We start from the raw sequence: 13,374 nt of genomic DNA on the forward strand, positions 1-13,374 counted from the left end.
TTTCCTAAATGAGATGCAAATCTAAATGTTATATATACATAGGGGTAAGGGATATTTTATTAGGGAAAATATTATGTGAAAATGGTAAAGATCCTAAAAAATGGGAAAATATGCATGAAGTGTAATGTAATCATACAAACATGATCTAGCGACGGAGGTCCCTCAGGGTCTAGCATTGGGCTAGCCCATATCTATGAATTCCTACTAGCATTGGACTAGTGAAAAATCGGAATGAAGGGCCACAACTAGCGTTGGACTAGTGTGGTGACGGAAAAGGGGGGCCACGACTAGCGCTGGACTAGTGTGGTAACGTCACACATTCATTACAATCAAATAAATCATGTAAAGCCTAATTAAGCAAATAAACACATAATTCACATATAGCACATAACACATAAGCATGGTGTCTAGATGCAAGACCCTAGGAAAGCGAGTAACACATAACACATAGGCATGCAAAAACACACAAGGCAAATAAAACAAATAAAGCCCTAACTATTACATTCGGGGAACCCTACTACAATCTAAGGGGGGAAAGGAATAAAATGATATAATAACCTAACTATTACAATTGTGGCATTTAGTTGCCCTCTCAAATAATTACAAATTAAATTAAAATAAATATACAGAATTAAAACAAATAAAGTAACTAAATGAACAAATATAATGAGAATATCAAAAAGATAAAGAAGCATGCAATTTCACACATAATTTCACATAAGTGCACATAGGATCAAATAAGTCAAAAATAAGGGATAGGGTGTACCTCCCTTGAGTTGGGGCTCTAATGAAGTGAAGTCACTTATTTACCCTCCAAAATACAAAGAAAAAGGTCAAGGCATCACTTTAATTAACAAATAATCATAAAAGATAAAAATGAATCACTTAAATCATATAAACAACCCCCATTTAAGAAGTCAAAAGAAGAAAGGACTTGATTGCAAAAATTAACAAAGTTTTGAGGTCAAAATTAAAGAAAAATAAAGTTTAGGGACCCCTTTGCAATAAAATTAAGGACCCAGTTGAAAGAAATTGAAAGCTTTTAGGGCAATAATTAAAATATCTGAAAATTGGGGGACTGGAGTGAAATTTCGTCATCAGGCTTCTTGACTTAACAAGTCATTGGGCCTTTTTCTTATTCTCTTGGACTAAAGCTTACCAAACCCAACGGAAGTCCAATGCAAATGGAGTGGATCAGTCTATTATTTTGACCCAAGAAAAAACCAACAAAACTGATGGGCCTTGACTCTCCGGCCCAAGCCAAAAAAACCAAATAAATAAGCTGAAACTCATTAGCCAAACCCCATCAAGCAAACCTTTAACTCAAACTACCCAATTCACAATAACCCAATGAGATAATAAATCTACTAAAAAACAAATTAAGGTTCAATTATACTCCAAATCATGAGAAAAATGGACACTCAATAGGGATGTCAATGGTTCAATTACAGAAGATTCTAGGCCATAGTGCAGTCAGACAAAAATTGGGAGGCAAAAATAAAGAGTCAGAAATTGTCATGCATCCTGCCCGAAGCCCTTTGGCGGTTTTCTTCTACAAACTTTCCTCTGTAATTCACCCCCAAGAACCACGCGAAACAGATTCCAAAACAAACAAGACCCGTTCACAAATTCAATCCCCTTTTAATTAACACAATCCTAATCATGAATATTAAACCAATGAAGATTAACAGAAGAACCTCAGTGGCCATTTAGCCTTTCTTTCACGGACAAAAACAGCAACAAATTTCAACTCTGCCCATTTCCAAAAGAGAAATACAACTAGCACAAGTCCATACAAAGAAACTCGAACATTCCCAATTCTAAATGGAACTCAAATTCCTACGAGAGAAAGGCTAACAAATAGAATAAAAATGAAGACAAGAGAGAAACGTCTGAACATAAACATCTCTCAAAATTTCTTTCTTGCCGCAAAATCAACAATCTTCGGCCAGCTTTGGATTAACTAAAGCCGCATCTCACACACAGACACACACAAGATTCATCAATTTTTTTTGCTTTGATTCAACGTTTTCTATCAGGCATTTCTTCAAACAGGTTAAGGGCATTAGAAAATTTCACCGAATTCTCTTTCAATTGAAGTTACAATCAGCCCAAAAATTATTCAGAAATCCAAAGAACATCATCCCCAACAAACACAGAAAACATATACGGCCAAACAGTCATGAATAACTACTGGAGAATTGCAAGAAAACAAAGCCACGGCCGACATGCTCTGAAAATTTCCAAAAAACCATGGTTTGAAGAGAAAAACGGGGATGCAAATAAAAGAGACAACTTACGGTGATCCGCAGGCGGCGGTGCTGGATTCGGACGAGGTGGTGGCGGCAATGAAGAAATCTGATTTCGTCCGAGAGCTTTCATCCCATGTTGCAGAGAACGGCGGCGACCAAGGCGAGGCCGGCCAAGGCCGTGACAGTGGTAGCCGCTCCGGCCTCAGAAGCTGCCGTGGACTTCCGGAATCTACAATCGTGCCCTTCGTCTCCTCCGCCTCCACCGCCATTGCATATTTCCTTGCCCTCTGTTTTCCTTTTGCTCTGTTTTTCTCTACCAATTTTCTGAGGATGGCTGGACAAGTTGCCTGCACTCTCGAATCTAGGGCATTTGGCTGGAGGGTTGAGGGAAGACCGAACCGGAAGAGCCCAGCAATCGATGAGGTGTCGGAGGAAGCTAAGAATGGGTCCATGCTTGGAGGCTTTTGTTCTTGGGCAGGCGGTGGACCACTCGTTGGTCAGGCTGGAGAAAAAGGCTTGGGACTGCCTGATGGCCGCAATGGTGGCCGTGCGTGGTGGTGGCGATGGCAGACAGCAATAGCAGCGGGATGCGGACTAGTGGTGGCTTGAGCAGACAGCGTGAAAGAGCTTGCGTTGGAAACGGGCCAGAGCAAAAATGGGAAAATGAGAAGTTTTTTTTTGAAGGAATTATTCTGGGAAATTGGGGGGAATTTGAAGAAGGATGGTGGAGGGCGAGTGGTAGTTGCCGGTTGAGATGGGGGAAAATTTTACAGTGGTGATTGGAGAATTTTCTTTCATCGGAGGATTCAAGTTGAAGCCCCCCATTTCCTTTTTCCGATCAGTTTTCTGGTTTCTTCCTCCCCAGATTGCAGCCGCCACCCTCTCTGTTTTTCTTTGCTTTTTTATTTCCTCCCTGTTCTCAAACCTCTCCGATGGTTATTGCCTGGACGAAACCCCCCTTTCATTTTTCTTTTTTTTTGCTCCCGCCGAAGACTCTTCCTCTCTTCTCCTTCTTCCTGGCACCCTGTTCTTTGTTTTGTTTTTATTCTACCCCCCAATTCCCCCTTGTGGCTTGAGGCTGTTTTGCTTTTTAAAGGCACCTCACAAGACTAAACCTAATATGAAAGGCTAAGATTTCAAACCCCAAAGTAGGCTTATGTGTCTTATTCTTGTCCCTTTGATTGACTTTTCTTTTTTTCTTTTTCTTTTCCAAAAACCTAGAATCGAAACAAACAAAAATAAAAGTTAAATGATTAAATGATTAAAGTTTAATTAAATGATAAAAATGACTTAAAAATAAAAGACTAAAAGTAAATTAAATTAATCAAAATAAAAGTACCATAAAAATTTGGTGTCTACAGTTTGCCCCTCTTTGTCTGAGTTTTGGAAAAACTTGAGACAAAGAAGTAGACACCAAATACTCACCTGTGTTATTCGGTTGCCACTATTCGAATTACTGCCGTCTTTGAAATGAGGACTGACCTCTTTAACAAAACTTTAAAATGGGACTGACCCGAACGAGAAATAATCATGGGACTGACCCGAATAAAAGTTAAAATCATGGGACTGACCGAATAACATTTAAAATCATGGGACTGACCCGAATAAAGTCAGAATGCACACTAGTGGGACTGACCCATGTTTAGTGGCAATAAAACTGAAATGCACGCTAGTGGGACTGACCCATGTTTAGCGGCAATGCAAATGAAATGCACGCTAGTGGGACTAGGGGTGGAGCTGAGTCGAGGAGCTCGACTCGAGCTCGATATGTGCTCGGCCAAAAGCTCGAATCGAGCTCGAGCTTGATCTCGAGCTGCTCGATAGAGCTATCGAGTCGAGCTCGAGCCCATAAATTTAATACTCAAAAGCTCGACGAGCTTTATCGAGTATCGCATAAAAAATTTAAAAAAAAATTATATATAAAATTACTAATATTATTAAATAAATTCTGAGGAATAATTATGGGTGAAGTGATAATTATACTAAAAAGAATAGTCAAGTTCCTACTTCCCAATTCAGTTGCTGTGGTCATTCTGCTGTTCTCAGTTGGAGGAAGCCAAGACAAGGCCATTTCGCTTGACACAAGTTATCCCTGGGTCCAAGTCCTTGGACTACAACATAGATTTAACATTCGAGGCATCAGGGCTTGCTAACTCCATGATATCAGTTACATGGGAATGAAGACAAGGTTCAGACTCAGCGGCTAAAATTGTGCCAAAAAGCCTCTGTTATTTGACTGCTGTAATCTTGTAGTATCCCTTCTTTTGTTGCTATTTCCTGACTTTTCGAGTCTCTTGGAAGGGAAGGCTGTGGAATGATTGAAGTTATACGTTGCCCTTGCGTATCATGTAAATATTGGACAGTGGATTTTCTATATTTATATACACACATATATATCTGAGAGTTTTGCTCAAAAAAAAAAAAAAAAAAGTTCCTACTTCCCGCCCAGACTTCCCATCGCTAGCCTTTCTAGCCTTTCAGCCTTTCTAGCCTTTCTGCCTTTCTAGCCTTTCTAGCCTTTCAGCCAGTTCCCACTTCCCACTTCCCATTTCCCATTTCGCATCGAGCCTTTCTTCCTCTTTCCAACTCCCAAGTCGTGTCTCTGTTGCTAGCTCGTTGAAGCTTCCCAGAGCAGCTATTGATTTGCTTATCCATCGCTGGTTGCTTTTGAATCCGCCTGTAAGTTCAGAATCTCCTTCTCCTTTTTGAATTTATGTATTAAGCATGCGGGTAAGAACTTGGTTGTATTATGTATTAAGCATTTAAGCATACTGGTAAGGAAAACGTGAGGAAAATTTGTATTTTAAGCTTGTTGCTGAAATTGTTGGTTATTGTATTTAGATTTGGTCACCACAACCCGTGCATCTGATATGAAAGCCTCCTCGTCTTCTCCGACCTTTTATTTTTTCTTCTCCTTCTCTTGAATCTCTGCCACCCACTGGCTGTTTAGTGAAGAGTCTTCAAAGAGAGAATTTTGGGTTAAAGATTGATTTATTATTTCTGTCTTTCTGTGCAATTTCTCATAAATTGGATACGAGCAAGGTTTTTTTTTTTTTTTTTCTAGAGGAATCACTTGTTTTCTCTTGAGCCTGTTGGCAAAGGTCTGAATGCTGCCAAGGCACGTCAACAGCATGATACCCAGCAAAAGCTAAGAAACAACCATATTGATTAATGAGCATTGCTGATTTCATATTGTTCATGTTTCTAAGAATGGAACTCCTAAAGTTTTTCTTCAGTACGTGTCATCTGACCTCCATGTTAGCATATCTAGAACAATATTTGAACTTCCTATAATTGGTTTAGTTGGTCCTAGCTAACAAAAGTATAAAGTTAGGGATGAAGCAACACAAGTATAAGGGCAGGTATGTATGGATTTGCCAAGTATGATAAAAAGCAGGGATGAAGCAACACAAGTATGAAATTTCTTTTCCCTTTAGCGCAAGTCAAAAGATATTTGAGACAGTTGAAAGTTGTTTTTATTTTAAGCCTTTGAAAAAAATGTAGGAAGAGTATATCATAGCATCTGATTACTGTGATTAATACAGATTTATACATTTGTTGATGATCAAAGTGTGATTAATGAAATGTGGCAGGTTTAATCTTTTCATTACTGAAAAGAATTATCAGCAGAACCTCAAAAAATGTATTCTTTATTTAATTCATATGCCTAAAACTTCTCTAAATAATTATCAGAGCAAGTTTTTTTTTTAAATAGTTTTGTTTACACCCTAAAAGTCTCTGAAATTCATGGTGAAAGCCTCCGTTAATGGATGTGTCTTTCTTTAGCTTGAAAATTTCCTTGCCCTGATTTGAAAATTTGTTGTCTTTCTTTAGCTTGGAGCCTTGGACTGCATGTGTTTATGGACTGATGTCAACCCAAGACAAGGGGCAGTCAACCCGAGATTTCTTGTATCCCACTGGTTTCCAATGCTGATTCATGTACTCCATTGATATTGGACAACCCAAATATTTGTCTCCAATGAGTCAACGATGAATCCAGGAAACATGATGACTAATCCAATTATACAAAGTACTCCTTTGGGTAATATACAAGAAGGACAAGAAGCTGTGGTTATTGACGATAACAATGAAGAAGGAGAAAATGATAAATTAGATGAAGATGATGAATTCCATATTCCAAAACGGAATAAAACTTCTGAAGCTTGGGAGGACTTCAACGAATTTGAAGAAAATGGCAATTACTATGCCATTTGCCGTTACTGCAATAAAAAGCTATCGAGGGGTAAATCAAAGCAAACAACTAGCTTGTGGCGGCACCGAAACTCATGTCCATCTAGAAAAGCAAGTTTAAGACAAGCTGCACAACAAACGAAACTGAACTTTCAGCCGGCTGATGATGCATTTCCTTCTATACCACCGTTGCATACCGGAAAATTTGACATGGAGAAAATGAGAGAAGCCGCTGCACATTGGATTGTGATGCACGAACATCCCTTCACCATTCTTGAAGAAGAAGGTTTGAATATTTTCCTAAAGCGTGGCATGCCCGAGTGGCAAAAGATCATTAGAGGAGTAGCAAAAAATGATTGTGTGGCAGTCTATGAACTTGAGAAAAAGAAGCTGAAGAAAAAGTTGAGAAATGTGAAAAAGGTAAGCCTCACAACCGATCTTTGGAAATCTAAAAATCAAATGATCGAATATATGGTTATTACTGGCCATTGGATTGACTCAGATTGGAAGCTACAAAAGAGAGTGCTCAACTTTGTTCACATACCACCTCCTAGACGAGGGGTTGAGATTGCTGCTTCACTCTTCAAGTGTGTGAAGGATTGGGGTATTGAGCAAAAAATACACACAATTTCAGTTGATAATGCTTCAGCCAATGATGTGGCTATTAGAGTTTTGCGGGATGATTTTAGTAGATCGAAGAAACTATTAGGTGGCGGCAAGTTGTTTCATGTTCGATGCTGTGCGCACATCTTGAACCTTATTGTTCAAGTCGGCCTTTCTGAGATTGCGGACATTGTAAACAAAATTAGGGACAGCGTCGATTTTGTCAATCGCTCAGAGACCAGATTATTGTTGTTCGCTGAGATTGCACAACAACTTCAAATACCCGGGAAAAAGTTGCTTTATGATTGTCGAACAAGATGGAATGCCACCTTCGAAATGCTAAGCTGTGCTATGAAGTTCAAAGATGTTTTTCCTCGTTTTCAAGATAGAGATCCACTCTATGATTCCTGTCCAGCTTATGAGGATTGGGAAAAAACAGAAAAAGTGTGCTCTGTGTTAGAGAAATTTTGGGCAGCCACGCATGTGATATCCGGGAGTGAATATCCTACGAGCAATTTATTCCTTCAAGAGGTTGTGAAAATTAAGAAAGTCTTAGATTCTCGAGAAAATGATGAAAATGACTTCATCCGAGCTATGATTAGAAAGATGAAGGCCAAGTTCGACAAATATTGGGGCGAATGCAATTTGTTAATGGCTATTGCTGCCATTTTAGATCCAAGGCAGAAAATGAAAGTTGTTGAGTTTGCCTTCCCTCAAATGTTTCCATCTTTTGAGGCACAAGAACATATTTTCAGCGTGAAGAAAGCTTTATTTGAGCTTTATGATGAGTATGCAGATTTGAATGCAACTGGAAATGAAAATGCAGTCCACTCATGTGCTTCAGAAGGGCCACAAAAAAATGCAACATCTTCTTCTAGGTGGGTTGACTTTGATGAGTACTGTGACGAAATGGAGACTACTGAGCCACAAAAATCTGAATTGGTGGATTATTTAGAAAAGGCTCGCCTAAAGACTGGTTCCAACCCAAATGCCTATGATTGTTTGGAGTGGTGGAAAAGTAATAGGGTTGCGTATCCAATATTGTCCGAAATGGCGGCTGATATCTTGGCTATTCCTGTAACTACAGTGGCATCTGAGGCCACATTTAGTGCCGGAACTCGAGTTATTGATAGCTATCGTGCTTCCCTTCATCCAGATACGGTTCAAGTGTTGTTGTGTGCAGGGGACTGGTGTAGAAAGCTTCACGGGATCTCAAAGAAAGTGAAAGTAAGTTTTATTGTTTTATCATTCAACTTTTGTGGCCAAGTTCAACAAGTTATGACTTTTTTTCTTTCTAAATTATTTGCCTTGGGTGGTTTTTATTGTAAATGCAGCAAGCTAAAATAATCAAAGAAATTGAATTGCCCAAGATTTGAAGGTCTATTGCAAAGGGCTCATTTTGAATCAGGTCTGGCATTGTGCGTTATCTAGAGTTCTCGATAATTTTGTACCTTAATTTGATTCATTTTTTGTCTTTGGTGATATTTGACAGGACTTATATTTTTTTGGTTGGCAATAGGTGTTAGAAACTTGGAATTTTGGAATCTGAACTCTATGCAGTTAACATCTCAAATGACTTGTCTCAAATCTGTACAGCTATAGTGAATTTGGTGACTTTTTTACTCAAGCGAATGTTGACACTTGACAAGCTGTGGTTGCCAGTTGTGTTTTGACTTTTTTGACTCAAATCTGTACAACTTTGGTGAATCTGGAGATTTTTTTGACTGTTGACAAGCTGTGGCTGCCAAGTTGTGTTTTGACTTTTGACTTTGGACTCAAATCTGCATAGCTACAGTGAATCTGGTGATTTCTTTGACTCAAGTGAATGTTGTATAGATACTACCAGGTTGTATTTTGATTTTTGACTAAAATCTGTACATGAGTTGCTGTATAGAATCTTGGCAATGGATCTTAATAGAATGTTGTATAGAGAACTTGATCTCAAATGATACAGAGTTCAGTGTATTGTGACTAAATGCTATTAATATCAAGTTCTCTATTTCTTTTGCTTACATGGCTATTTTGGCTATTGAGAAACTATCATTTTTTCTATCATATTAACTAGTTTGATAATGTTGCTTTTAGAGTGCTTGAATCACATGGTTGGCATTTGCGTTGAAATGAAGCAAAATGCATGTTTTAATATGAATTGCTATATTGAAGGATAGCACAGTTTTTTGCGCTCAATTTTTGCTGAATTCTGGTTTAGAAAACAAATGTTTTCGAGCTCATTTTACGAGTTTAGTTCGAGTACTCGAGCTCGAATCTTATACGAGTTCGAGCTCGAGTTCTCTTTAATTACATCGAGTCGAGTTCGAGTCCGAAGTTTGAGGCTTGTTCGAGCTCGAGCAATACTCATAACCTTCGAGCTCGAGCTCGAGTATGGTACTACTCGAGCTCGACTCGGCTCAACTCCACCCCTAAGTGGGACTGACCCACGGCTAGCTGCGAAATAAAAGAAATGCGCACTAGTGAGACTGACCCAACGGCTAGTGGCAGTGCAAATGAAAGGCACGCTAGTGGGACTGACCCAACGGCTAGCGGCAAAATAAAAGAAATGCGCACTAGTGGGACTGACCCAACGGCTAGTGGCAGTGCAAATGAAAGGCACGCTAGTGGGACTGACCCAACGGCTAATGGCAATGCAAATGAAAGGCACGCTAGTGGGACTGACCTAACGGCTAGTGGCAGTGCAAATGAAAGGCACGTTAGTGGGACTGACCCAACGGCTACGGCAAAATAAAAGAAATGCGCACTAGTGGGACTGACCCAACGGCTAGTGGCAGTGCAAATGAAAGGCACGCTAGTGGGACTGACCCAACGGCTAGCGGCAAAATAAAAGAAATGCGCACTAGTGGGACTGACCCAACGGCTAGTGGCAGTGCAAATGAAAGGCACGCTAGTGGGACTGACCCAACGGCTAGCGGCAAAATAAAAGAAATGCGCACTAGTGGGATTGACCCAACGGCTAGTGGCAATGCAAAAATGAAATGTTGGCATGTATGAAGAAACTGCATAAGATTTACTTGGAAAATTATCCAAAATTTTGCTCCAGTGCGATGAATTGGTTAGTGGGATAACACCCGAACCTGCCTTTGACAAATTGATCAATGGGATTAAACCCGAGCCTGCCTTAAAAATCGGTCAATGGGATAGAACCCTAGCCTGCCTTGAGAAATTGGTCACAAAATTCAAACCCAACATTATGTTTGTGAAGTTGACGGCGCAAAATCCAGGCCCAACATGATTTTTGTGAAGTTGGCGGCACAAAATCCAGGCCCAACGTGGTATAAGCGGTTAGCGGGATGGAACCCAGTTCTGTCGAGGTTGGCGGGATAAAACCCAGTTCCAACGTGATATAAGCGGTCAGCGGGATAGAACCCAGTTCTGCCGAGGTTGGCGGGATAAAACCCAGTTCCAACGTGATTTTTGTGAAGTTTGTGAATGGTCAGTGGGATAAGACCCAGTCCTGCCATCCAATTGGTCAAGAAATTTAGTGTGATTATCAAGAAAGGGGGATAGGAGGGTGCGCGGCGGGCGCTGAGATTTCATCGACAAGAAATTGAAATTTGTCAAGGAATAAGAAATTAAATTCAAACTTGATTTTTTTTTTTTTTTTAATCTTTTCAAAAGATAATTTGCCCCAGTTTCCACCAATTATTGTGCAACCGATCAATTGATTTGCATTACGGCATGGTTGCTCCTCCTTGAGGCCATGATTCGTAAGATTCTGACTTACGCTTCTTCGTCGATTTCAGCATGGATACCTGCACAGGGGCTTGCCAAAATACAACATGCACTTTATTTAAAAAATATTGCAACTACCACTCCTGGAAAGAGCAATGTGATTGATTTGAAAGTCTTGCTTGACTCTTTGACGAAATCCTCAAATGGACTATAAAAAATATGCCCCAGTGTAGGCTTATTTTGCGAAATCTTACAAATGAAAATTTTGCCCCAGCGAGGGATCCTTTGATTGAAAAAATTTGTTCAGATGATTCCCCATATATTTGAACAAAGAGAAATTGCACTTTCTAAAATTTAGAAAATAATCATATATACAATGTGAAAAAATTTAAACGTTGAGTTTGAACTCATGCAGAAATTTCATGATGAATCCTTCAGAGTAACACCAAATTCAAGAAGATTTCCTCCTCACTTTTAGCATCGGTGCTTAGAGTAACGGGTCACCACCTCTTATTGGCTCATTTTTCAGGAGCAATCCAGTGATCTTATTTCTGATTTTTGAGGGGGTTAAGGGAAATGAGAAGTCAAGATTTGTCTTGCTCTTGTACCATTCAATATCGCATCTTAGTGAAAGCAAAGAGTTTATCACCCTTATTTCTTAAGAAAATGTAGTCAACATATAAGCTTTATAGGCTTGCAACAATATGGATAGAAACTATAGTTAAGCATGCGAAACTGGTTATACCCTTATGATCACAAATGATTGATGGATTTTTCTTATGAGCATAATCCTCACTTTGGGTTGTCATGAAGGAATAAGTCCACGATGGACTTTATGAGCTTGTAATGTGGCTTGAAAACGATAGTTAAAGAATAAGACTTTCAGGGATATTGCACCGAAAGATCGCATTTTTCCAAAATTGCCCCTATTTTGGAACTCAAAGACCTCAGACTTTGTTTGCATTTTTCTCCTCATTCACCAGGGACTTCAGCGTCGAATTTTCTTGCATTTACTTTTCTTGCTTTGTTTTTGCTTCCTTTTCTTTTCCTCGACCTGGTGGGTTTTCACATGGTGAGTAGTGTCAACCCCATACCCAAGCAATTCAGAGATACAACTAAGATTTTCTGGCATCAGAAATTTTCTTGACAGGGCCATTGCGAAGAACAGAAGTCAGGACTTTCGGCTTTTGTAATGGAGTCAGGTGGGGTGCTTAGAAAAGTTAAGGTTTGAAAGTGGATTTCAAAAGTGGTTTAAAGAATCTGAGATCGCATTGTTGTGCCAACCCTATTTTAGGGTTAAATCAGAATTTGCCGGAGTTTGTGCTCAATTGAGGCTTTTTCTCTTTCATTTTCTTTCGATTTTCCGGCCTTCTGCCATTCTTTTGAACTTTCACAAAATTTGCCCCAATTTATTTTTGAACTGAGGTTCTCTTTTCTCTTTTCTTTTGGACTTTGTTGCTTTTTCACTTTTTGCTTCTTGAGACTTTTCCCTTTTCAACTCAAACTTGCCTCAGTGTGGGGTTTGCGATTCTCAGGGGTTGCCAAATGAAATAATTTATTATGAAGGCTCAAAAGGGATAATTAGAGATAGAATGTTTGATTGGAAAAGAAGAGGGCCTGACTTTTATTCCGTTCCTTACATTGACTCTGAAAGGAAACTTACATTAATGCGAAATTTCTTGCATGTATCTGAATTAATTGACTGAGGAAGACTCTTGCTCGTTCATATCTATGAAACATAAGTGATCCGCCGGACAGAACTTGTCCTTTTTCTCTTTTCTTCTTCTTTTAAAAATTGAAACCCAGATATTAATGGTACAACCAAAATTTCCCCAATTTGCAATTCCCTCTCTTCTTTTTTCCTTTTTTTTCTTCTTTTTTTTTTCAATCTCCTTCCCCAATGTGCGGTGCGATCATAGGTACTTTGAAAAGAACCACTCATTTTAGCTCAAACAAGGATGCAAGGGATAAATAGTGTTTAGGTTGTAGAAACGATGGCCAAAGTATCATTCTTACACCTAATGACAACCAAAGTAACGAAATGGTCACTGAAAATCCATTCCCTTTTTTGATATTTGAAAATCTTCCAATATAGGGTAGTGATCATCAAAGCTCTTATTTGAAACGAAATTATTCTTTCAAAGGCTCAAATGGGAGAGCAAATGATAAAATCTGTATAGGTAGAGAAACGAATACTTTAAGTATCATTCTAAATTTTCAAAACAAACAAGAATAATGCACATTTTTGCTTTCACTTAGATGTGGATTGAACTAGATTAGATACAATGAACATTTTCGAGCAAAAGTTACCCCCAATTTACAATTTATCAATCAATATGACTGATTTTTATTTTGGGGTCAAATAGAGGTGGGTAAAAATAGGAATTATATGGTGAAGAAGAAAAAGGGATCTCATTGGGCCTTTTGAGTGACCTCTTTTAATTTTGAGCACTCTTATTGTGTAGCTCGGATCACCAATCTAGTGTACACAAGGATTTAGAAAGCATACATTTGTGAATTTTCAGGTTAGAGTTTGAAAAAATCCCAATTTAGTCTTATTTCTTAAAATTTATCATGAAATCTCCAATGAGCAAAAATAATGAAATGTACAAAACAATAATTGTTTACAAACTTTATTGTT

The 13,374-nt window shown here is 38.9% G+C and overlaps 1 protein-coding gene across 1 annotated transcript; it reads left to right on the forward strand.

The window, feature by feature from the left end:
• The first annotated feature begins 6,242 nt into the window (after positions 1 to 6,242).
• LOC113774039 (zinc finger BED domain-containing protein RICESLEEPER 2-like) lies at positions 6,243 to 8,422 on the forward strand. The gene is made up of 2 exons (XM_027318615.1): positions 6,243 to 8,273; positions 8,381 to 8,422. The coding sequence occupies exons 1-2, from the start codon at positions 6,243 to 6,245 to the stop codon at positions 8,420 to 8,422; spliced, it is 2,073 nt and encodes a 690-aa protein (XP_027174416.1).
• The last annotated feature ends 4,952 nt before the right edge of the window (positions 8,423 to 13,374 follow it).

The sequence above is a fragment of the Coffea eugenioides genome, chromosome 6 (genome assembly GCF_003713205.1).
Source record: "Coffea eugenioides isolate CCC68of chromosome 6, Ceug_1.0, whole genome shotgun sequence".
Lineage (NCBI taxonomy): Eukaryota > Viridiplantae > Streptophyta > Magnoliopsida > Gentianales > Rubiaceae > Coffea > Coffea eugenioides.